We start from the raw sequence: 25,017 nt of genomic DNA, 5'->3' as shown, positions 1-25,017 counted from the left end.
TGGGCTCAGGCAATCCACTCACCTCGGCCTCCCAAAGCGCTGGGATTACAGGCTGAGCCACCAAGCCCGGCCCAGCACCCCTATTTTCATTTTGGGAAACACACCTTCCCCACTTCCAGTCTATGAGGTTCAGCTGGGGCCAAAGAGGGATGGGCACGTGATTCAGATCTGCCAATCATAACACCACCTCCCCCTAGCCACAGTGATAGACTCAGGCAAAGGCACAGGACCTTAGCCAGGTCAATGAGAGCCTCCCCTGGCATTTTTGCTGAAGTTCTCAGAGTTTATTTTCTCTGATGGAGTTGCTCAGTTGGTGATATGTCAATCTGCAGCTAGGTCCATCCCATAGGGAAAACCTGCCTGGGAATGAAGCAAACACAGAGGAAATAACTGAGATACTGAGATAACTGGTCTTCTGGCTGTATACCTGGATCCAGCCAAACATGATACTTAAACAGACAGAGCTACCTCTGGGAAGGAAAAGAGGTCCATATGAAGAGAGCCTTGCCAGAGTGCAGAGGCAACCAGGTTTCGGGGATCCAAACACAGAGATGAACAGGCATGGAGTATGTGCTTTTGACTCTGTCCCCTCACGAAGAAGGGAAGGTCCAGTTACCTTCAAATCGGAGGCTCAGCAGCAGGGGATTGGCAGGTGTCTCTGAGAGCAGCTCCACATAGAGGGACTGGGCATCACTGATGAGACCCCGCTCTGGGACATCATCCATGTCTGAGTCATAGATCACAGGGGATAGGGGACTACCCCCTGAGCGCACCATCAGCCTGAGGTGGACAGAAGGGTAGCCAGGAGCTCAATTTCCCCTCAGAATATGCCTCCCCCTTGCCTACTCTTTTTTACAGCTATTACTATGAAACGGAAACTATATGCATGTCTAAGCCCTTACACATTTTATCTCATTGAATTTTCTTTCTTTCTTTTTTTTTATTTTTGAGTTGGAGTCTCACTCTGTCGCCCAGTCTGGAGTGCAGTGGTACGCTCTCGGCCACCGCAGCCTCGACTTGCTGGGCTCAGGTGATCCTTCCGCCTCAGCCTTCCAAGTAGCTGGAACCACAGGGGCGCACCACCACACCCAGCTAATTTTTTATTTATCTTAGAGATGAGGTCTCACCAAATTACCCAGGCTGTTCTCAAACCCCTAGACTCAGGCAGTCCTCTTGCCTCGGCCTCCCAAAGTGCTGGAATTACAGACTTGAGCCACCACATCTGGCCTAGCTCATTGAATTTTTTTTTTTTTTTGAGTTGGAGTCTCACTCTGTCACCCAGACTGGAGTGCAGTGGCCGCTCCCGGCCACCGCAGCCTCGACCTGCTGGGCTCCGGCGATCCTTCCGACTCAGCCTTCCGAGTAGCCGGAATTACAGGCATGCACTACCACGCCTGGCTGATTTTTTTGATTTATTGTAGAGATGAGGTCTCGCTGCCCAGGCAGGTCTCGAACCTGCAGGCTCAAGCATTCCACTCACCTCAGCCTCCCAAAGGCACGGGATTACAGGCTGAGCCACCGAGCCCGGCAGCTCATTGAATTTTTACAGAAACTCCTGAGTCAAAGACTATTACTCTCTCTCATTTTACAGATGAAATATTTGAGACATAGAAAGATTAAGTAACCTGCCCCAAATCACAGAATGAGTAGTGGCAGAGCTAGGAAGGAGTCCAGGTTGTTAAAGAATAACAACGATGGGGAGGATGGCGGACACTTTTATAGTGCTTATTGTCCTGGGCACCATTCTAAGTACTTTACATAACCTCATAATGCATTTATCTTGACAGAAACCTTAAGAGGGAGGTACTATTATCTCCATTCTATGGATGAAGAAACAGGTACAGTGAGAAGGTTATAAGTGACTCATCTAAAGTTGCACAGCTGCACTCCCTAAGAGGAGGTTAGGACTAAACTGTTTGACACTTGTCCCAACCGGGATCCACCCACTGCAACCTCCCAATTTCCCTGAGGTGGAACTCTCTGACCCAAGGCCCAGACCCTCACCGGTCATTGTCCTCATCCAGTGAGACCCTCTCAAAGTGCAGGTGCAGCCGGCGTCCCTCGGCTGCTTCAATGACCCAACGGCAGGTGAGGTTGGGCCCTGCAGCTCCCCCAGGCTCAGGGGACACAATGCGGCCCAGTGTAGCATTGTGGATGGTGCCACCACAGGATGCTGTGGGCAGAGGAGGCAACAGGTTAAGGCTAGCCTGAGATGTCTTGTCCTTCTCCTTGGGGCCTCAGCACTTCTCAGGCCCATCCACAGCTGTGGCTGGGACCTGGCCCAGGGATGGCCTCTGCCCACGGGCTCACCTCAGGGGACAGGATCTTCTCCAGGCCACTACCCACAGGGGAATTGGCCCTGGAATAGAAAAACCCCAGGATGGACACCCTCTAGGATGGAGCTTCCACTAAAATGAAGACTCCCCAGTTGTGGATACCCTGGAGTGGGGAGTCATGGGAATCCTCATCATTAAAACCTTCTGATGGAAAATCTCCGAGATGAGAATTCCCAGAATAAAGACTCCATAAGATGAGGGGCCCGCAGGATGAAGACTCTCCAGGACAGAGACTCTTCCAGATATGGACCCTAAGAATGGTTTCCTCTAAGGACGAGGACCCTCCAAAAGAAGCGACTTCCCAGGTGGTGACTCCCAAAATGGAAAACTCCATTGGGACATCCCAAGATGGAGACTGCCCAAGGTTGGTTGGTATAAAGAGCACCAGAAGAATAGGGACTCTTCAGGGTAGACTCCTCTTCAGGATCCAAAGATGGAGATCCCTAAGACCCTCCCAGTGGGATTCGCAGGACAGAAACCCCCATGTATTGTGGTAAGAGACTCACCCATGCAGCTGGGGATTTCACCATTCCAGGCTGGCCGAGTGCCGTTGAGACAGATGAGGGTCTCCTCACCTTGCAGCTGGTAGCCTGAATCACAGTGGAAGGTGGCAGTGCCCCCAGGGTGCAGGTCTGTCACACTCACATCCCCATGGGTCGGCCGGGGAGGGAAGCCACAGCTCAGGAGGTAGGCTGTACCAGGCAGAGTGAGAAAAGGAGGACTCATTCTCCCATGCCACCCTCTCATACCAGTTCCCCAGCACTACTTTCCTCTTCTTCCAAGGCGCTGCTCCCCAGGGACACAAACTGGCTCTACACTGGAGTACACACTGAAGAATAGGCTCCTCACACAGGCACACTGTCTCATGAAGACGTTATTTCAACATCTCTTGTTTCTCCTACTCTTTGTAATTTACCCACATTGGCCCCCATTTTATAGATGAGCTACCTGAGGCTCAGAGAAGTTACTCTGGACCTTAGTACTCATTTGCTGTGTGACCTCAGGTAAATCTACTCTGGACCCTGTCCAGCCTAATAATAACAGATAGTATTTGCAGAGCTTGTTCAACTTCCAGGGTGAGTTCACACAGTGCTTTTGAAGTAGGCAGAGAAAGACTGTGTGATGCATTTTCCAGATGTGGAAATCAAGACTCCTGTTACGTGTTAAGTGCCTCATAGCATTTTCTTCTCTCTACACACACAGTCTTTCTTCCATTGAGGTGCACAGTGGTATTATATCCTCAGCTTTCATCCAGATGACCACATGAAAATTCTTGAGGAAATTTGACTATTTTGTCATTGAAGACCTCAATACTCAGTACCCCCTTAATGAATCCCCCAGTGAATGTGAGGTGCTGAGGAAAGCTTTGCTTTTCTTGAGAAACTGGTTTATCATCTCTTTTCTTGCAGTAAGAACTGTATAATTTCCCTTTTTGCGCTGACTGCCAGGAAGCTTAGAACCAGATAAAGACTTGACCGTAATGACAATGTCTTGTTCATCCAAGTTCTTGTTTTTCATCTCTGGTAAGCATTACCTGGTGCTCTTTTTGTTTTTCTTATTTTATGTAATTGTATTGCTTGCATTCTTTTTGAAAGCCTCCATGGGGTCTTGCTATGTTTCCCAGGCTGGCCTCAAACTCCTGGACTCAAGCAATACTTACACCTCAACCTCCAAACACCTGGGACTACAGGTGCATGCCACAATACCCAGATGCTTTTGAAATTCTTGTAGAAGCAAATGGGATAAAACAAATAAATAGAAAATCACTTGTTAGTCAATAATGGGCTCTAAACTTGATTCTGACAGAACCTTGCATGTCTCCCTTTCAGAACTGGGCAGAATTCATTTTTTAAAAAATCACAAAACTCTTGAAAGAAGTACACCAAAGCTGTGTCTTGTAGGAGGGGCAGGCTCTGGTTACCAGAGGATTCTGGAGATACCAGCTTGCCTGGGCCTTTACTTTTCCTGACTCTCCACATTCAGTAGTTCTGTAAGACACGTGGTTTCTCTCTATTTCAAAATTCAACAAGTATTTCCTTTGCTGGACCTTGGAGACAGAGAAATGAAAAGGACCCAGACCCAAGCCTTGTCCTTGGGAGTCCATAATCTACTGAGATGGAAACAAAAACAACCTTCTAAACACAGTGGTTTCAAATATATGAACCTCTGTAATGACTCTCCAAGGCCAATAGAATTAAGTCTGAATGCCTTGGATTGACATTCCAGCCCCTTCCACAGTTGGGGCCAACTGCAGTTTTCTGCACCTGAGACCCATATATCCTACACAGCACAGTTTTGTGACTCTTTAAAGTCTCACCTCCATATTTTTGCTCATGTCCTTGCCCCTATCTGAATCCTCTCCACATTCCTTCTTATATTTCAAGGAGTTAGCTTAAATATCACCTCTTCCAGGAAACCTTCCTTATCCCTCCCCTCTCCAAAAGAGTTAGTTGTTCTCTTACCTATACACAATCCTGCATGCATAATCTTGTCATCACATCAACCACTGTCTTTTGCCACTTTGATATTGGACCAAGGCTTATTTATTTTGTCCCCTAAGGGCCTAGCCTAGTTGACCAATGAGTGCAGCCAAGAGACAATGTGGGACGCGCAAAGATCACTGGATTTGGAGATGGGTAGACCTGAGTTCCAGTTCTAGCTTATTAGCTACACGATTCTGAGCTGGTAATAGGTCTAGGGGCCTCTGACCTATTAATGGCAATGCCAATTCCTATCAGTGAGGACTGGCCTAAAAATTAAATAAACATGCAAAGCACCTGGCACAGAGAAGATGCTTAGAAAATGTTAATCACCCTCCCCCACCCCCTGAGACTCAATTGTTGAATGACTGGGAATCAGGTACTCAGGGATCTGATATCTGACTCTGCAGTAAAGTTGCAGGTGGCTGAGCAATCCACATAACCTTTGAGTCTTTTTCTTCCTTTGAGAGATGGAACCGACAATAGCCACTCCCAGGGTTGCTGTGAGAAGCAAATGAAACAATGGTTGGTGAAAGGGCTTTGCACATGGGAACGTTTGCTGGATTTGGGGTGGGGATGACAGAGCCTTTGGCTTTTCAGAGAAGCTAATGAGGCCGCTCTGGACCAGAGGCTCCAGTTAGTGCAGGCTGGGAAGGGCTTAAGCAGGGCCTCAGTCCCAGAGGTACCTAGAACAGCTGCAAAGCAGGGAAGACATGCAATGAAGGCCAATTTATGCAATAGCCCTGCTTCCCCAAATGTTCCACTTACCTAAAGAGTCCTATTTTCAATGCCCTAGGGAAGTGGCTGCTTAAAGGAGCCAGTGGGGAGCCATTTTGTAAGATCTGAATTCAGCCCTCGGCCCTGGGCCCTCAAGGCATGCTCTTGCTCCCCAGTCGCCAGGCTCCAACCACCAAGTCCATGCCCCTTGCTCATGAGCTCCACCAAGAACAGGCACCACTACTGTACACCCATGAGCCCCTGGGGCAGGTCCTGAGCAGAGGCCTCGGGAGGGGCTGGAGAGGACATGAGGAAGGGATTCATGCTGTGTCCTGAATGAGATGCACACAGATCTGGGGTCAGCAGGGTACATGAAACCAGGCCAAGCCATGAGGTGATGTGAAGGGACCCTGGCCCAACACAGGTTCTCTATTTGCGAGGAGCAGAGGAAGGACCTTGGAGTAGACAGCAGTGTCTAGAACAGGGACACTGGCTGGGCCCCTTACCTTGTGCACACATGTATGCTAGAACATACTTTGGCACTGTGGGAAGGTTCTCATACACACAGGTAAGCATGGAAGTACACATGTGTAGGTCATTTGGGGTGGATGCACACAAATGCAGCTGTGTTCAGATTCATCCCCCTTTCTGTCCCTCCAGAAGTCAGAAGGATGTTTCTTTTTTATTTTTTTATTTTTATTTTTATTTAATTTTAATTTTTTTTTTGAGTTGGAGTCTCACTCTGTCGCCCAGACTGGAGTGCAGTGGCCGCTCCCGGCCACCGCAGCCTCGACCTGCTGGGCTCCGGCGATCCTTCCGCCTCAGCCTTCCGAGTAGCTGGAATTACAGGTGCGTGCTACCACACCCGGCTGATTTTTTGATTTTACTGTAGAGATGAGGTCTCCCTACCCAGGTGGGTCTCGAACCCACGGGCTCAGGCAATCCACTCACCTCAGCCTCCCAAAGGAGCGGGACTACAGGCTGAGCCACCGAGCCCGGCTATTTTAATTTTTTTGAGTTGGAGTCTCACTCTGTCACCCAGACTGGAGTGCAATGGCCTCTCCCGGCCACCGCAGCCTCGACCTGCTGGGCTCCGATGATCCTTCCGCCTCAGCCTTCCAAGTAGCTGGAACCACAGGCGCGTGCTACCACGCCCGGCTAATTTTTGATTTGTTGTAGAGATGAGGTCTCGTCAAGTTGCCCAGGTGGGTCTCGAGCCCACGGGCTCAGGCAATCCACTCACCTCGGCCTCCCCAAGTGCTGGGATTACAGACTGAGCCACCGAGCCCGGCCGGATGTTTCTTTTTTAAAAATGTAGATTGGGTCTTGCTCTGTTGACCCAGGCTGAGTGCAGTGGCATGATTGTAGCTCACTGCAGCCTAGAATACCGGGACTCAAGTGATCCTCCCACCTCAGCCTCCTGAGTAACTAGGATTACAGGTACATACCACTACATCTAGCTAGAAGGATCTTTCTAAGTTGTAAATCTGAGGCTGTCATTTCCAGCTTAAAACATTTCAAATGTCTCCCTGTCACCTGCAGGTTAAAGTAATCTGAACTCCTCACTGAAGTTGATATTGGCTCTGTGTTCTGAATCCAGCCTGCCTTTCTGCCTGATCTCTTAGCCCACTTCCCCATCACCACCACTTTCTGTGCTTTGACTGTGATAGCAATGATGATAGTTTTGAGCTTTCACTGTGTACCAGACACTGTTTTAAGCACTTGACAAGCATTATCTCATTTGATTTTCCTGATGATACCATGACGTAAGTATTTATGATTCTTTTTTTTTTTTTTAGATGAGACCATGAGGCACAGAAAGGTTAAGTAACTTGTCCCAGATCACACAGCTAGGACAATTCTATATTCCATGTTGAATGATTCTCTGAGCGGTGTGTTTTCTTTCTCTGGGGTGTGCTTCTTCATCCATCTAGACATCTGCCTCCCGTCTTCTCTCCCTCCCTCCCACCCTTCCCCTGACGAATTCATCCTAAGATCTTAACTTAGTCATCACCTCTTCTCAGAAGTTGCCCCCATATTCCTGGGAAGAAGTTTAGGTCCCTTTGATGTTTGCTCCACCTGTCTGTGTTTCCTCTGTTGTAGCCCTTATCTCATTGAACTATAACCTTCCCGATCACTTGTTTGTCTCCCTATCTAGATTCTGAGTTCCTTGAAGTAAGATTTACACCTCACTAGCTCATTCTTCTCCCTAAGGCCAACACAAGGCCTGTGTGAAGTAGGCACTCCATAAAAATTTGTTGAATTAAATGGGTGAATTGCCAGTTGGATGTGTGCACAGATCTGTGAGTGTGTGACATAGTGTGCATGGGTCTCTTCTGAGGGTCGTGCCCGTCAGGGTACTAGTCAAGAGTAAAAGCTCCCCCTCAGTGCCCTGTCCTTAGATGGTACCTGGAGTCCCTTATGCCCAGTGTGGACTGTGCCCTTCCATCAGCATCCTCAGACTCCTCACCCTGATAGTGGATCCTGAAGCCACTGCCCCTTGGGACCCGTGGGCTCTGGAAGTGCAGAAGCAGCCGGTTGGTTGGGCTCCGCAGGACTTGTCCTTCTCCCAGCATGGAGGAGTTGGCCAGCAGCCGGGGTGCCAGGCCTGGGGACCCCCCACCAGCCAGCACCAGGAGCTCCTCCTCCTGAGACAAGTTCAGCGTCTGCACCTAGAGAAGCCAGACACAAACTCACCAGGACAAGTCAATCCAGAGGATTGACTTCCTAAGCCCCTGCCCCCATCTTTTTCACAGTAAGTAGCAGCACAAACACCAAGTTGTGGAACTCTAGAAGAGGTTTTGAGATCATCTGAGTCATAAAACATGTTCTCTGGCTCCCAGGCCAAACCTACGCACACCCATAGGACCATAGAAAAAGACTTGGAAGTTTCATAGCCACATGCTTAAGTCCAGTTACCTGGATCTCGATGCCATAACCAGGATAGACATGGATGCTGTAAGTACAGTCCAGGAGTCCTACGGTACGGCTGGCGGCGCTCCCCAAATCTGGAGACTCCACGTAGCCTTCGCCCTCGGAGATGTTGTTATTACATAGAACTAAAGAGATATAGTGGCTGGGATTGACAGAACCCCTGTGCTCTTGCCCTCCCAGGCAAGCAACTCTGGGGGTCCTCACTTGCCTTCTCCCCTCACCTTCTTTACCCAGCGTTCCCTCTCCCACTTGTACCCGGAACTCTCTTCCCCAGCTACAATATAACTAAAACAAGTAGAATGATGCCTAGTACATACATGGTAAGGGTATATAAATGCTAGCCTTTGTTATTATTAAGCAGAAGATCCTCTCCCATCTGTACCTAGGGCTCTTTCTTCCACAGTTCCCAGCAGCCTCTTTCCCATCTGTTCCTAGAATTCTCTCCCACATCCATGCTCCTGGACACTACTTCCATCCCCTTGCCATTGCCTCACCTGGGCTGGTCACCGTAGTGGTGACAGTAGTCGTAGTGATGATAGTGGTGGTGGTCTCCTCCTCGCCTCCCTCAGGCCCAAGGGGCGGGCCTGGGGAGGCCGGGCCGGGCAGGGGCGGGGCTGTAGTTCCTGGGGGTGGGGTCAGCAACTCTGGCGCGGTGGGGCCTGCCCCCCTGACCCCTTTAGGGGTTACAGCTGTTGTCAAAGGCCCTGTCCCTGGCTCAGTGGCCCGTGGCAGGGAGGGCGCTGCAAGAGTCTGGCCGGCTGGAGGGGTAGCTAGCGTGGGGTCTGGATTAGATCCTGGGATAGTGTAAGGGAAGTCAGGGCACAGGGGGAGCACATGGAGGGGCAATAAGGGGAGAGCAGGGCTGAGAGAAACTAGGAGTTCCCCACTGAACCCAGAGGCCTCCCCTACAAGGTACAGGCCCACCGCCTTTCCCTTCCCCACCCAAACTCCTCACGTCCTCCCAAGTTTCCACAGCGTGGCCTTTCCCTTCCCCCATCTCTACGCAGGCCTTTCCATCCTGATATTTTCTCTGAGCTTCTCTCTCTGCCCACTCATTCAGATCTGGCTCTCTCTCCTGGTTACCTCTTTCTCTCTCTGTCTTGCTGTCTCTGGAACTCTTTATTTGTCTGTTTAGTTTTCTTATTGCACTCTGATTTTATTACTCTAGTTCTTCTAGTTTTTCTATTTTGTTCTCTCTTTCCGTCTCTCTCCCACCATTTCCCTGACTCTGGTTCTCTAAATTTCCATCTATTTTTCTATCTGTGTGTTTGTTTTTCTGTCTGCCTCTTAATCATTCTGTTTCTGTTGCTCTGATTTGTTCTGTCTATGCCCAGGTTTGACTCTTTCTCCAGCTGTTTTGCTGTCTCCCTCTGAATTTCACTGGGCTTCCTGAGGGGTCTTGCCTCCTCTACAGTCTCTCTCTGCCTGCTCCTCGCCCCTAGCCCAGCTCTCCATTTCCCTGAGTCAATGTCCCTCCCTCTGCCTCTAGGCCACTCCTGCCACTCAGGAGCCTTACCCGGCAGATAGCCCATCTCTGGGCCCCTCCTCAGCAGGGCTCCATGGAGCAGTTCTGCCAGGGCCTCGGAGGCCACAGTAGGAGTCTCACTTCCAGGCTCTGGCAGTATCTCCTCTTCCTTCAGGGGCAGACCTAGGAGGTGAAGTTGTGTGAGCCTCTCTGTTCCCCCACATCCCTCCTTCTCCAGAGAGATTTTATCCCTCCTCCATCAGCTGGGCCTGCAGGGGCTCAGTGTGCCCCGGCTGGGCCGAGAGCCAAGATCAGAGAAGGGGTTCCCAGCAGTCCCTCACACTCCTACATTTCTTCTTCCCCCTCGCTCCATCCCCGGGCTGTGTGGGCCTTCAGTGAGCATCTTAGCTCTTATGAACCCTGGACAGCGCCAGCAGAGCAGACGAGGGCATTGATGCTGCCTTTCTTTTCATCTTAATGATAATCTCGCCCCAACCCTGAGGCTCTGCGGAGGGTCTGGCAGCACCTCCCAGCCCTTGCTTCCGCAGTAGCCGGCTTTCTCTCTGGGTTCTGTCTCTGCAGTGTGGCTGTATTCTCTCTCTCTCTCTCTCTCTCTTTCTCTCTCTCTCTCTCTCTCTGCAATCTCTGCCTCTGTCCCTGGAGTCTGGCTGGGGGTCAGAGTGGGAGGCTGAATATCTGTTCTCTGAGCCCTGCTTCTCTTCATCTGTCTTTGTCCATACGTCCAAGAACATTTGTGTGTGCAGTGCCTGGCGTCTCTTCCAGCACCTCCATCTCCCACCCAGGTACCCTGCGTGCTTCTGCTGCCTCCGCAGACACCCCCCCCCAACTTTCCCAGCCCTCGTTCCTGGATTTAACCCTTGAGAGACTGCTAAAAGCTCCCCTCCTTCATCCCCCCACCTCCTCAACATTGAAGGTTAAGGGGCTTCAGTTTCAAGCCAGAAAGCTCTGGCTTGCCCCTTCCCCATCAGCTGTGCTCCTCTCCTCCCCCATGAGCTCAGAAGACCCAGGATGTGAGGAGAAAGAGGGGGTGGAGGACCCCGCTGGGAGCCTTCCTTGGGCCCACCCCCACACTTTCATGTCCTTACCCTGAATCCAGGGACAGCTCAGCAGAAGTAGGAACAGCAGCTGGGGAGGCGGTGGGTGCTGGATGCTGGGAGTCCCCATGGCGACTCACCCCGATCTCTCTCCTCTGTGCCTCTCTCCCAAATAATCTGGTTGCCACCTTTCCCCCGTCTCCTTTTATCTTTCCCTAATTTTTTTTTCCTGGCAGGAGTCAGTAAAGGAAGACAATTTCTCTGCCCTCTTGGTATGGAGGGACAGATTGGGCTAGAGGCTGCCTGGACCCCACCCCCCTTTGCTCAGTCTCCTCTGTCCCCTGCTCTTGGATTTGTGGTAGAGGGGGGCGCGGCTCCGGTTGCAGGGGGTGGGGCCGAGAGAGCTGAAGGTACCGGGTAGCCTGGGTTACCCTCTTGCTCGGGTGCCTGGGTCCACCGGGCTAGCTGGACCCCAAGCGAGGAGACTGGGGAGGAGGAAGGTAGCTGACGGGACCGAGGGTGGGGTCGAGGATAGGGAGGGTCCCTACTGGGCTCTAGCGGGGTTAGTAGGGGAGGGGAAGGGGTTGGGGAACCGGGAGAGCCGAAGCTCGAGCACTGGAGCTGCGGGAGGGAGAAGCTGAGAAAGGTGTCGAGCCCACGTCAGATCCTGGGGACGGACAAGGGAGGGGCCTGGGATTTATTTGACGGGGAGGGAGGAGGAGGAAGTGCAGATGGAGGAAGGAGGGATCATATGAGCCAGCACCGTAATCCTCATTCCCGCGGCCCCTAGGGGAGGCAAAAGAAACTCTCTGGTCCCAGCAGTAATTAGGGCCCCTGCCCCTGCCATTCCAGCACATCTGGAATCTGAATCTCCTCTTCCCAGGGCGCCGAGGGCGGCACAGTTTGGTTCACGCCACCCCCCACCCTGTCCCCTGTTCACATCCAGAGCCCTCCCCTCCGCTCCACGCGACTTCCTTTTGCCTTGCACAGACGCTCAGGTGGAATGGGCTTTCCCTGCCCCCAGAAGAATGGCGAGTTTCCACGTTTGTGGAGTCTGGGGAGGAGATATCCCTCCCGTTACATATAATGGGACCCCGGTCAGCTAATGACGGCTTCGGCGGTGATTTTCTCTCCCGGTCTCGCTCACAAGGCCTCTGGAGCGCCCTTTTCAGCACCCCCGGCGGGCGGACAGCTCCTCTGGCCCCGCCTGGGCAGGCCCGGCCGGCGATTGGCTGAAGCCGTTTTTACTATCAATCAGGCTCCCACCAGGGGTTGACTCTCACGGGGAGAGAGAGGCCGACCGATGCAGGGACGGGCTGACAAGAGCCGGACAGGCCTCGGAGTCCTTGCCCGCAGTCTCGGAGCGCCAGCCCTGTCCGTCAGCCCGCGCATTCTCCCCGCCCCCTTGATTTGCCCCGCCCCTTCCTCAAGCCCTGCCCCTTCTTTTCGCATTGCGGGGCGACTGGAGGTTGGCACTGCGCCCCCTGCGCCCCATGTGGCGCCCTTTCCGGGTTAGGGGGCGGGGAGGCAAACCCAGAGACAACTCCCTCCTCCCCCTCATCCTCTGGCTGAGTTGCTGCTGCCATTGGGAGGGTTCGGGGGTAGCTAAGCTGAGAGGGCTCCGGGAAGGAGTGACGTCAGGGTGAGTGGGAGCCAAGGAAGGAGCGAGTAGGAGAGAGGGAGCGAGAAAGAAGCAGGACCGGTGGGTCGAGTCAAGTGAGAAGCGAGGGCGAGGATTGAAGAGGGAGGAAGGAGAGAGCGAAGCCGCCACGGAAGAAGACAGACTGCGGGCTCCCGGGGCTGCGGGTCCAGGCAGGGTAGGAACTGCTGTCCAGGGAAGCTAGGAGGAAAGGGGGGAGAGAAAGAGCAAACGGGAGGAGAGGAGGGGGGAGGAGAAAAGAGAGGAAAGGGGGAGACTGAGGGCGGAGAGAGAAGCAGAGAGAGGAGACTGCTGGAAGGAGAAAGAAGAGGGAGGAGGGTGACAGGAAAGGGGAAAGGGAACGGAGAAAGAAGAGGTAGGAGAGAAGAGGGAAATACAGGGAAAGCAGGGTCAGAGGTACAGAGAGGAAGGGAGAGACACAAAGTGGAGAAGAGATCTCAGAAGGAGAGAAACAATCAAGAGTGGAAATGTGGAAGGGAAACAGTCCAGGGGGCAACCAGGGAGCAGCCATGGAAGGGACAGGTGGAGAACTGGGGGGTCAGGGGAACTGGGGTCTGGAAGATGCCCCAAGCCTCTTAGCTAGAGCTTCCCTGCCTATCATGCTCCCATGGCCACTGCCCCTGGCCTCCTCAGCCCTTACCTTGCTCCTTGGAGCCCTCACTTCCCTTTTCCTCTGGTACTGCTACCGCCTGGGCTCCCAAGACGTGCAGGCACTGGGGGCTGGGGACCCGGCTGGGGATGTTAGCGGTGGGGCTGTAGGATGCTCTCATACTGGCAGGCCAAGCCCAAGGAGATCTGGGGAGCCTGGAGAAGGACCTAGGACAGAAGGCCTAGTGAGCCGTCGGCTTCGGGCCTATGCCAGGCGCTATTCCTGGGCTGGGATGGGTAGGGTGAGGCGGGCAGCTCAGGGTGGCCCAGGCCCCGGGGGAGGGCCGGGGGTCCTGGGCATTCAGCGCCCAGGCCTGCTTTTCCTACCAGACCTGCCTTCAGCCCCCTTTGTGCCCCGGGATGCCCAGCGGCATGATGTGGAACTCCTGGAGAGCAGCTTCCCTGCCATTTTGCGGGACTTTGGGGCTGTGAGCTGGGACTTCTCAGGGACTACCCCTCTGCCTCGGGGCTGGTCCCCACCTCTGGCCCCTGGGTGCTACCAGCTCCTGCTATACCAAGCAGGCCGGTGCCAACCCAGCAACTGCCGCCGGTGCCCGGGGGCCTATCGGGCACTGAGGGGGCTGCGGAGCTTTATGAGTGGCAACACCTTCGGCAATGCCGGCTTTTCCGTCCTCCTGCCTGGAGCCCGGCTCGAGGGCCGCTGTGGGCCCACCAATGCCAGGGTCAGATGCCATCTGGGTAAGTAGATGCCACCTACAGACAACCTCCTTGCCTCTACGATTCCCCCTGCAGACCCTCTTCTCTGTCACCAAAGCCTTCTACACTGTGGTCCTTATCATGCCTCTTATGAAATCTTCCACGACTCTCTGCTATCCACAGCAGCATCTCTTGAGCTCCAGTTATCTGCAAACCATCGTCATACGCTTTGCCATCAACATTTAGTACCTGTACTGTTTCTTCACCCTGACTCCCCTCACCTTTTGTCTTACTTATTTATTTAAAATAAATCTTTATAGAACTGTAAGTGATCATCAGTGCTACGTAGAAAGTACTCACAAAAACAAGGTGATATTTTAAAAAGAAAGCTTTAAACATTCTGGTTAAGTACTCTAGGCTCTCTGAGACTGAACCCTACACTTTCTTCTTTTAAAAGGAAGCAGTGTCAGTTGAATGTCAAAGTTATAGGAGCATCAAACTGAGATTTTCTTTTTGATATTTTAAAGATGGAAAGAAAATGGAAATCATTTTGTTATTTCATACCATGACCTTGTTTCACACTAAATTATCTCCTGGGCTGCCAGTTGGAGTTATCCTACACTTCGGGGCACACTGACCTCGGGATGAATTCCAGATCCTTCCCCTCCCCTCCCACTGTGCTGCAATCATGAAGGCCTTCTGGCTGATCCTGAAAGTACATATGCTCTACTTTCATTCAACCTAGATTGCCTTTCACCCTTATCAACTAACTCAAATTTTCGAGTGTTACACCTCTGGGATGCCTTCCTGTTCCATTATTTGAATTGGCTGCTCAGTTTGCTCACTCGGCCATGTGGTCCTTGGACCAGGATGGAGTCCTTAGCCTTGTACTGTGTGGGGAGACAACTTCTAGCACATAGTAGGTTCTTGAGTTGAATTGAGTTAGAAAGTCCTGGAGATGTCATTTCCCCCAGAAAGCCTTCTCTTTTTATCTAAACAATGGCTTGCACTTCCCTCAGCAGCATTTCCCCAATATTCTAACACTTCCCTCATCCAGCACTGGATTGTAATTATACCACTGTCACCTTCCAGAAAGAAAGGAGGGACCACCACAAAGCTTGGCCATTTAAGACACTTAGATCTGTTAATTGACTGAACAGGGTGGGCACCTTGGATGGAAGCAGTATTAGATGCCTGGGTCTCTTCCCACAGGCCTGAAGATTCCCTCTGGCTGTGAGCTGGTGGTCGGTGGTGAGCCCCAGTGTTGGGCAGAGGGGCACTGTCTACTGGTGGACGACTCTTTTCTGCACACAGTGGCTCATAATGGTAATGGGATGCCCATTCCACCAGGGGGATGGAGGACTAACAAGCGAACCACTAGAGCGCTGCAGAATCAGGCCCAACTGACTTACCATCCTAACATCATCATTTTCTACTGCATGACCTTGAACACATATGTAACTTCCCCAATTCCCTGTGGGGGCCCTTTATCAAGTGATTGCAAAGATTAAGTAAGATAATGGAGGTGCACAGAAAGTGGTGTACAATACAGGGCTCTGGGTTCCTGCTCTCCCTCTTGCATTTGGGCAAATTACTTAACCGTATCATAGCTCCCATTACTTTGTATAAAATGGGCAGGATTGTGGTAATACCTCATAGCTTGTTTTGATGATTAAGAGTTGATACATATAAAGTGTTAGAACAAGGCCTGGCACTTATTTACTAAGTGTTTGCTTTTACAAGTATTTGGTGAGTGCTCTGGCATAGAAGTGTTTGTCAGCTGCCCTGCTGTTTCCATCCCCATGTGTGCCCTAGGCTCCCCCGAAGATGGACCTCGAGTGGTCTTCATTGTGGACCTTTGGCATCCCAACGTGGCAGGGGCCGAGCGCCAGGCCCTCGACTTTGTCTTCGCACCAGACCCTTGAAGGAAGTTGCTCTCTTGACACCTGGGCTGGAGAGACATCGCACTCAGGGATGGCTTGAGTGGTAGCCAGGACCTCTCTCCACTGTGGGGGGCGGATGGGCTGAGCATGGGAACTGGCCAGTGAGCACTGAAATATACATTTTGAATCCTCACCTAATTCCTGACTACTTCTTCCAAGCTACCAGCTCCAGGGAAAGGCCTGGGCAGGGGCTCATGTCTTCTTCCACATAACTAACCAGATACCTCCTCAACACAGGGTATCTCTCTATCCCACTCCCTGAGAGCCAGCATCAGAACCTCAACTCAACTTTATTCCAATAATTTAATAGAAAATTAAAATAATAAATAATATGAAACAGACTGAGAAGAAAGCTAAGCTGGTGCAGGCCCAGGCCAGCTTAGTACAAAGTTAAGGAGGTAGGGAGAACAGTGGGGGAGGAGGCAAACTACCCTGCACAATGTGGGGAGGCGGCTCAGAATGTGGTGGATGTTACTGAGGGCAGGCTGGACATCTTGGCATGTATGACGTACTAAAAAAAGAGAAAGGGAATTCTAAACTGCTTAAACCAGCTGGTGAGGGAAAGAGAGCAGGACCAAGAATGGGGATGAGGGGATGAATGTTAGCCTTCTGAAGAGCTCTGACTGAAGGAAGGAGTTGGAATGTACCGTGTTGTTAGCAGTGAGGGGGGGGAATGAGTGGAAAAGGGCCAAAGTGAACCGCATCATGCCACAAAGGGACCAAGGAAGACCCACGACTTGGCCAGCAGAGCCGGGGCAAAGGTCTAGGAGGGGGAGGAAAAAACAGAGTGACTGGGTCCGAAGGCAGGAGGAAAGCAAAGGTCAGTCCTTGAAGACAATTTGTTGGCCATGAGGACGCTCGTCGTGGGTGATGTGGCGCCGGACGTGGATCCTCCGAACACGGTGCTCTCGGTTCTCTTCGTCTTCCCCTCGGCTGACCCCACCACCTCCAGCTGCACCTCCTGTGGCCTCCAGGAGGGCTGGGTCTGGACCCCGCGGAGTCTCATAGATCAGGATGTTCAGGGTCTCCTCAAAGATCCGGGCCTCTGGAAATTCCACCTGCAAAAGGCCAGTAAGTCCCAGCTCCTACCCTCTGGTCTAGCCACACAGGGTTCATCCCCCTGCCCCAACAGCCCCTGCACTGACACACCTCCTAGCCTTGGCAATCAGGTTCTTTGGCCTGAACTGTCCTCTTTGCCACTTCTTAACTCAGCAAAGCCATAATTTAAGGCTCAGTTCTGAAGTCAGGCAGGCAGAATTATTCGTTTTCTCTCCTTCATCTCCTTCCCTGCCCAATCTCTTAGTATATTTTTTCAATTGACAAATACTTACTGAGTGACTGCACTGCACCAGATTTTTTCTATGCATTGTGAAAATAGCAGTGAACATAACAGTCAAAGTTCCTGCTCTCAGGAAGTTTACATTCCAGGAGGAGGACTCAGGCATATACTTAATGACATATAAATGAAGTCAGATGATGATATTATAGAAAAAGATACAGCAGGAAAAGGGGATGAGATGGCCAGAGACAGGAGTATTACAACTTTATTTTTATTTACAATTTTTTTTTTTGAGTAGGAACCTCACCCTGATGCTCATGGCCACCACAGCCTCGATCTGCTGGGCTCAGGTGATCCTTCCCACCTCAACCTTCCAGCTGGAACCACAAGCGCATGCCACCACACCCAGCTGATTTTATTTATTGTAGAGACAAAGTCTCACAAAGTTGCTCAGGCTGGTCTCGAACCTGTGAACTCGCAATCCTCTCGTCTCAGCTTCCTAAAGTGCTGGGATTACAGGCATGAGCCATTGCACTTGGCTTATTTACATTTTTTTTTTTTTTTTTTTGAGGCTGGTCTCAAACTCCTGGCCTCAAGTGATCTTTCTGCCTCAGCCTCCCAAAGTGCTGAGACTATAGGCATGAGCCACTGTGTCTGGCCCTAAAACTTTAAGGAGGGAGTTAAAGAAAGTCTTTACCGAGAAGGAGAGGAGGGAGGGAGCCAGTAGATGGTTAAAGAAAGCCATCTGGAAAGAGGCAACAGCAAATGTAGAGGCTCTGGGTCAGGTTGTACCTAGTGTCTCATTTGAAGATCACTGAGGCACAGTGATGAAGAGAGACAGAGTGGAAAGGCATGAAGTTGAAGAGGTGACTGGGGTGTTCCCTTTTGAGGTTTTGGGGGGGATCTAACTAACATAGTTCCTTTTTTTTTTTTTGAGTTGCAGTCTCAATCTGTTACCCAGTGTTTATTATTATAGTGTGTGGATTGGGGCAAAGGGGCTGCTTCAGCAGCAAGGTGTTAGCTCCTCAAGGGCAAAGTCTATACCTAGCACTAGGTCAGCCCTTGTCACACAGTGGAAGCCCTGAAAATTGAATTGATGAATGAATGAGTGAATGAGTGACCCAGCTTCCGAGAAACTTCCCCGCAAGTGGGAAGAGAGCTGGTGAAACCAGGCGCAGTGGCTCATGCCTGTAATCCCAGCACTTTGGGAGGCAGAGGCGAAAGGATTGCCTGAGCCCAGGGATTTGAGACCAGCCTGGGCAACTTGGCAAGACCTCGTCTCTACAATAAGTCAAAAAATTAGCTGGGCATGGTGATGCATGTGGTTCCAGCTACTTGGAAGGCTGAGGCGCAAGGATCGCTTGAGCCTAGCAGGTCGAGGCTGCAGTGGCCATGAGTGTGCTACTGAACTCCAGCCTCGGTGACAGAGTGAGATTCCAACTCAATAATAATAATAATAAACACTTTTGTAAGCTAAGAAGCAAATGTGAACAACTTTGTCTGGGGTTATTGGGTTGAAAATTCATGAGCGAAGCCGCCCAAAGAAAGTGATGCTTGGCTTAGGTCTTAAAGATTAACTACAAGTTCATTAGGCAGACGGGGACAAGGAAGCAGAATTCCAGCAAGAGGGAATGGTATGTGCAGGGACAGGAGATGTGAAACAGCACTGGGAGCTAAGAGACTTGCAATGTCAGTGGCTTGACGCATGGCCTTCATATCAAGTTGAGGATGGGCTGGTACTTGACTCAGCATTTCATTAACCTTGGTTTTAAGCCTGGTGTAGCGCTTGGCGCAGAGTAGGTACTTGGGAAATATCTGCTACCATGTTAACGACTCAGAACCTACAAACTCTGGTCCTGAGGTTTTGATCTATTTTTGGTTAAAGGGCCTGTCTGAATTTTTTATTTTATTTTATTATAGAGATGAGGTCTCACCAAGTTGCCCAGGCTGGTCTTGAACCTGTGGGCTCAGGCAATCCTCTCTCCTCAGCCTCCCAAAGTGCTGGGATTATAGGCCTGAGCCACCGCACCCAGCTCCTTTCTGAATTTCTAATGACAACTATGGACTTTCTATACAGAAAAATGCATACACACCCCTAAACCTGCACATTATTTTAGGGGACTGCAGTTAACCTTGAAATCCATCCAGTGGTCCTAGGTTACGCACCCAGCTCTAACCCAACACCCTCATTTCACAGGTAGAGAAATGGAGACCCACAGAAATAAGGTGGCTTGCCCAAGGTACAAAGCCGATACTCCAGAACTCTGGCTCCTGACTCCCCTAACTGACGGCTGAGCTGCCTTTGTCCAGGGTCCTGGTCCTGCCCACCACCACCCCCCTCCCTGACCAGGCCCTGAACCCCTTCTGACCTTGGTCTGCTTCTTCTCCGTAGCATAGACAATGGAGGTGCAGCACACCTCGGCGATTTTGCGGCCCTGCCCGTAGAAGGACCAGCAGCAGATCTCGTCCCCCAGGACATCCTTGAGGAAGAGCAGCCGCCCGTGGAAGCGCAGGGCCAGTTTGTCAAACAGCTCGATGTTCTTAAGTAGGTTGTCATCTGAAGTGCTGAGGACCAGGGTGCCAAGAGGCCTCAGCAGGACAGGCTTCCCTCCCTCCCTTCTCCCCAGGATAGGGGCCCGGATTCCCAGCACTATGGTCCTGCCCAGGGGTTTGATGTTAACAGGAGCTTCCTCCACTCCAGGGCCAGCCTAGCAAACCTCCAAAGAGAAGCAGCATGTGTCGAGCAAATCCCAGGGTGGCTCCTGGGCAGGCTCTGGAGCCAGGCTGCCTCATGTGGTGTCCTAGTTCCACCACTTTTTAACCGGGTGACACTAGGCAAGTTACTTCACCTCTTAATGCCTCAACTTCCTCATTTGTAAAATGGAGTTCACAACAATACCTACCTCTAACAATTGTGAAGATTCTGTCAGCTAACATAAATAGAGTACCTAGAGCTACAGAAGCACTTAGGACGTGCTAGTCATTATCACTTCATCCTCACCAAAACCCCAGTTTACTGATGAAAAAGCTGAAGCTATGGAGTGGAAATGACCTGGTCAAAGTGTAAGTGGCAGAGCTAGAATTTGCACTCAGGCAGGCACTCTTGTAGGCTCTCCATGTGGCCACAGCCCTCCCCTTGGGCAGAGACAGACCTGAGCTCAATCCCAGGGCTCCACCCAGTGCACCCACCCCGACACCCACCCAGAGTGGTCACCTGGTATAGGAGTACTTGTTGTTACTGCGGTTGTGCAGGAGCTTCACCACTGGCTGTTGGGGAAGAGGATAAAGGATGGAGGTCAGGCTGCAGGGAGAAGCCCTCAGTAAGCCTCTACCCTGAAGGACTCAGGGGTCTCACCTTGGAGGTGCTGGCCAGGAGTTGCTGCTCCTCTCGGGGAGATGTCACCGTGGGGATGAGGCACAGTGGGGAAAGATTCTCCCTTTTTTGCTGGGGAAGAAGCAGAAGGTGGTTAACAGTACAACCAAGGTCACTCACTCCCCCCACTTAGAAGCCTTCAAAAGTTGCAGCCCTTGGGAAAATACTGGACTCCTTAGTGGTCCACAGGGCTCTGCAGGCTCTGACCTCTGCTGACCTCTCTGTCCTCATCTTTACCATGCTTCCTTTGCTTGTTGGGCTTCAGCCCCACTGATGGATGTCTCATTCCTTCACACATCCAGCTTGTTCCCACCCTGGCTCTTTGCTATCCCCCTGCTTGGGATGCTCTGTGCTCAGCTGTCTGCATGGCTGGCTGTGTTGTGCCTTTCAGACTGCAGCTCACACAGCGCCTCCTCAGTGTCAGTTCTCCTCCTCAAGTCCTCTGGCTAAAGCAGCTTCCTCTACAGTCTCTTATTCACATTATCGGTTCATTTTCTTAACAGCACTTAGTTTGTGACACTTTCTGATTTTTTATATATTTGTTTATGGTCTGTCTTGTCCCACCTAGGGAATAAGTGCCTAGTATAGTTGGTGCTCAATGAGGATTTGTTCAATGAATAAACGTGGTTAGGTGGGATGAGGTTGAAGATTGAGAAGCAGACACAGAGGTTTCTCTCTCTTCTTTCTTCTAGAGTCTTCATGCCAAAATCCCTCTCACTTCTGCCAACCTTGAAAGTTAAATAGGCAATTGTAATAAAAATTCACAAGATTTATTTTTTTTAGAAATGTGCAAGACTCTCTAAAATTAATATGAAGAAACAAGTCTACATTACTTAGGTCATTTTTTTAAAAAAAGACTGAAGAGGAGGGGCTGACTCTGCCACATATTAAGACAAACCATAGCCGGGCTCAGTGGCTCAGCCTGTAATCCCGCGCCTTTGGGAGGCTGAGGTGAGTGGATTGCCTGAGCCCGAGGGTTCGAGACCTGCCTGGGCAACTTGGCGAGACCTCATCTCTACAGTAAATCAAAAATCAGCCGGGGGTGGTAGCGCATGCCTGTAGTTCCAGCTACTTGGAAGGCTGAGGCGGAAGGATTGGTGGAGCCCAGGAGGTCAAGGCTGCGGTGGCCGGAGCGGTCATTGCACTCCAGTCTGGGCGACAGAGTGAGACTCCAACTCAAAAAAAAAAAAAAGATAAACCACAAAGCCCTAATAGTGAAAATGGTGTGGTTCTGGTGCAGAAACAAACAACCCATGGAACACAACAGAGAACTCAGAAATAGACCAGTGTATATATAAGAATAGATTTTTTTTTTTGAGTTGAAGTCTCACTCTGTTGCCCAGACTGGAGTACGTGGCTGCTCCCGGCCACCACAACCTCGACTGCTGGGCTCCAGCGATCCTTCTGCTTCAGCCTTCCAAGTAGTTAGAACTACAGGCGCATGCTACCACGCCCGGCTGATTTTTGATTTATTGTAGAGATGAGGTCTCTCCAAGTTGCCCAGGCGGGTCTCGAACCCACGGGCTCAGGCAATCCACCCACCTCAGCCTCCCAAGGCACAGGATTACAGGTTGAGCCACCGAGCCCTGCTAAGAATAGATATTTTTTTAAAGACACCAAAAATGAGTGGGGGAAAATGTCAAATGAATATTAGTTATCTACTGCTGTATAACAAATTGTCCAAAACTTAGCAGCTCAAATATTTATTGTTTAAGTTTCTGTGTGTCAGGAAATCAGAAGTGGCTTATCTGGATGCTTCTGACATAGGATCTGTCATATAGTTGTAGTCAAGATGTCAGCAGAGCTGCAGGCATCTGAATGCATGACTGCCTCTGGAAGTTCCATTTCTGAGAAAGCTTATTCATATGGTTGGCAAGTTCATGCTGGCTGTTGGCAGGGAACATCTAATCCCTGCCATTTGGACCACTCCACAGGATTCCTTGAGTGTCTTCATAGCATGGCAGCTGGCTTCTCCAGAGCAAATAATCCATCAGAGAGCAAGGTGGAGACCTCATTTTATGTCTTTTATGACCTAGCTTTGTCAGCCCCATCCAGTGAAGAAGGAGGGACACAAGATAATGGATACCAGGGAACAAGAATCACCAGGGCTGCCTTGGAGGCTAGCTCTACAATCCCTCTGACCCCCATTGATTCATATCCCTCCCACACGCAAAACATGCATACAAACCCCCTCCCAAGACCCCCAAAAGTCTCATCCTATCAATGCATCAGTTCAAGTATAGAATCTTGTCATCTAAATCAGGTCTAGATAAGGATGTGGCTCTTGGGTGTAGTTCCTTAACTACAGTCCCTTAAGTACATTTCCTCTCTGTCTGAAGACCTATCAACTAAAGAGATGAGTCTCCTCCATATACCTAATATGAAATGGTAGAAACAGGCACAGGATATGCAAAAGGTGGGGAATGCTGAGTGTGGTGGAACGTGCCTGGAATCTCAGCTGCTCAGTAGACTGAGGTGGGAGGATCACTTGAGCCCAGAAGTATAAGATCAGCCGGAGCAATATAGTGAGACCCCATCTCAAAAAAAGGGGCTGGGTGGGTAAGGGAGAAACAAGTCGCTGATCCACAGAAATTCTACAATCCAGTTGGACAAATGATGGGAACTCTTTAATGCATATTCCTGTTCAGGAATGATTCTCCATGGCTTTTGACTCTGCCCTGAGTCATCCTGCCTCTACCATGAAAGATGCTTGCAGCTTTATAGTTTCCTCGGCCTGCTTGCTGCCTGGCGAAGTTTGGGGGTCCAAAGGTCTATTGGTCCTTTTGCATTGGCTCCATCCCTTTCCATCCAAGCTGGCAGTGTTTCTGCCAATATAATTCTCCTCAAAACTTATTAGGTATCTTGCAAGTCTTGGAGTTCACCTCATTAGAAAAAAGCCACACCCACAAATTTCTGCAAGATAAGCCCTTCTTTGGGCTTGTGCTGAGATACTGAGACAACATTCTTAAGCTTCTCAGAGGTGCTATTATATGCTCCTCTGAGGCATCTTTCTGAATATTTTTGAAGTCTTAATAAAGGCTTTATAATCATATCCTCAGCTTTACCTTTAGACCATATTTTTCTGAGAATGCCTCATATTTAATCTTTGTCTGGAAGCCATTTGTTAATTTTAAAGCTATCTGTTATCTGGAAAAGCTGGGAATTTTTCAAATCCAACAATTTCTGACTCCTTTTGTTCATGTTTTTTTCTTTAACTTACCGTCTCCTCTTCTACTTTACTATAAGCAACAAGATACCAGGTGGTACCTTTAATATTCTATTTGGAAATCTCCTTAGATAGGCCATCCAGTTCATTAGGTATATTTTCTACTTTCTACATTACTACAGGACACAGTATTGCTAAACTTTCTGCCACTATTTAATAAGGATCCCTTTCCAGTTTCCAGTATAACATTTTCCTGTTTTTTAATTCCTCACTGCAGTCTCCCCAAAGGTCATCAGACTTCTATTAACAGACTCTTTAACACTTTGTAGGCTTTTACTAACACTCTCCTCAAAGTCTTCCTCTTCCAACTTCTGCCAACTTCTCAGTTCTAAAAATATTTCCACAATTTTAGGTTTTTGTTATGACAGATCCACTCCAGAAACCAAAATCTGTTCTGTTACTGGGTAACAAACTACTACAAACTTAGCAGCTTGAAACAACAATAAACCTTTATTATCTCACAGTTTCTGTGGGTCAGGAACTTGAGATTGGCTTAGCTGAGTTGTCCTGACCCAGGTTCTCTCATGAAGCTGCAGTTCAGATCTTGGCCAGGGTTGCAGTCATCTGAAGACTTGCCTGGGCCTAGAGGATCTGCTTCTGAGACAGTCCACCCATATGGCCAGGAGTCTGTGCTGGTTGTTGGCAGGAGGCTTCAGTTCCTTACCAAGCGATCTCTCCCTAGGACTGCTTGATTGTTCTCACATAACATCTGGCTTCCCAGAGTGAATGGCCCAAAAGAGAGCCAGAAGCTGTAATTTCTTTTATGGCATATTTCAAAAGTCACACACTATCATTTCTGCAATGTCCTATTGGTTATACAGGACAGCCCTATTTGGTGTGGAAGGGGACTAAACAAGAGCCTGGAAACCAGGAGGCAAGAATCACTGGTGGTTACTTTGGGTGCTGACTACCAGATTGTTTAATAGATGGCACTAGGAAAACTAGTTCACCCTATGGAGGACAAAAAAAGTTCAATTCCTTCATAAATCACATGTACAAAAGTGAATCCAGTTAGAACTATATTACTATAAAGATTCTTACGTGGGCCAGGCGCAATGGCTCACACCTATAATCCCAGCAACTTTGGGAGGCCGAGGTGAGAGGACTGTCTGAGCCCACGGGTTTGAGACCAGCCTGGGCAACTTGGCGAGACCTCATCTCTACAATAAATCAAAAAATTAGCTGGGTGTGGTGGCGTGTGCCTGTAGTTCCAGCTACCTGGAAGGCTGAAGCAGAAGGATCTG

At 50.3% G+C, this 25,017-nt stretch overlaps 3 protein-coding genes across 11 annotated transcripts in view; 1 reads left to right on the top strand and 2 right to left on the bottom strand.

Annotated features, from left to right (window-relative positions):
* SEZ6L2 (seizure related 6 homolog like 2) overlaps window positions 1–11,651 on the bottom strand; it is a 20,312-nt gene extending 8,661 nt beyond the window's left edge. For 4 of the 9 annotated variants that reach the window (XM_008071671.2, XM_021719379.1, XM_021719384.1 and 1 more), the window contains exons 1-8: window positions 11,039–11,651; window positions 9,984–10,115; window positions 8,962–9,261; window positions 8,453–8,592; window positions 8,004–8,205; window positions 2,843–3,028; window positions 2,005–2,173; window positions 617–780 (exon numbers count right to left, since the gene is read on the bottom strand). In XM_008071671.2, the coding sequence (XP_008069862.1) occupies window positions 617–780; window positions 2,005–2,173; window positions 2,843–3,028; window positions 8,004–8,205; window positions 8,453–8,592; window positions 8,962–9,261; window positions 9,984–10,115; window positions 11,039–11,117 (1,372 nt within the window). In that variant the 5' untranslated portion in view covers window positions 11,118–11,651. The remainder of the gene's footprint in view (window positions 1–616; window positions 781–2,004; window positions 2,174–2,842; window positions 3,029–8,003; window positions 8,206–8,452; window positions 8,593–8,961; window positions 9,262–9,983; window positions 10,116–11,038) is intronic. The other 5 variants (XM_021719381.1, XM_021719382.1, XM_008071672.2 and 2 more) reach the window with 4 other exon arrangements.
* Window positions 11,652–12,904: 1,253 nt separating this feature from the next.
* ASPHD1 (aspartate beta-hydroxylase domain containing 1) lies at window positions 12,905–16,033 on the top strand. The gene is made up of 3 exons (XM_008071670.1): window positions 12,905–13,994; window positions 15,165–15,278; window positions 15,768–16,033. The coding sequence occupies exons 1-3, from the start codon at window positions 13,115–13,117 to the stop codon at window positions 15,875–15,877; spliced, it is 1,104 nt and encodes a 367-aa protein (XP_008069861.1). The 5' UTR covers window positions 12,905–13,114; the 3' UTR covers window positions 15,878–16,033.
* Window positions 16,034–16,166: 133 nt separating this feature from the next.
* Window positions 16,167–25,017, bottom strand: part of KCTD13 (potassium channel tetramerization domain containing 13) — a 16,807-nt gene continuing 7,956 nt past the window's right edge. The window contains exons 3-6 of the mRNA XM_008071669.1: window positions 20,530–20,619; window positions 20,389–20,441; window positions 19,544–19,739; window positions 16,167–16,953 (exon numbers count right to left, since the gene is read on the bottom strand). Coding sequence (XP_008069860.1) covers window positions 16,717–16,953; window positions 19,544–19,739; window positions 20,389–20,441; window positions 20,530–20,619 — 576 coding nt within the window. The 3' untranslated portion in view covers window positions 16,167–16,716. The remainder of the gene's footprint in view (window positions 16,954–19,543; window positions 19,740–20,388; window positions 20,442–20,529; window positions 20,620–25,017) is intronic.

This window comes from Carlito syrichta, unplaced genomic scaffold (genome assembly GCF_000164805.1).
Source record: "Carlito syrichta isolate Samal-C Ts95f unplaced genomic scaffold, Tarsius_syrichta-2.0.1 Scaffold314605, whole genome shotgun sequence".
In the NCBI taxonomy this organism is placed as follows: Eukaryota; Metazoa; Chordata; class Mammalia; order Primates; family Tarsiidae; genus Carlito; species Carlito syrichta.
This window is presented reverse-complemented; position numbering and strand designations above follow the sequence as displayed.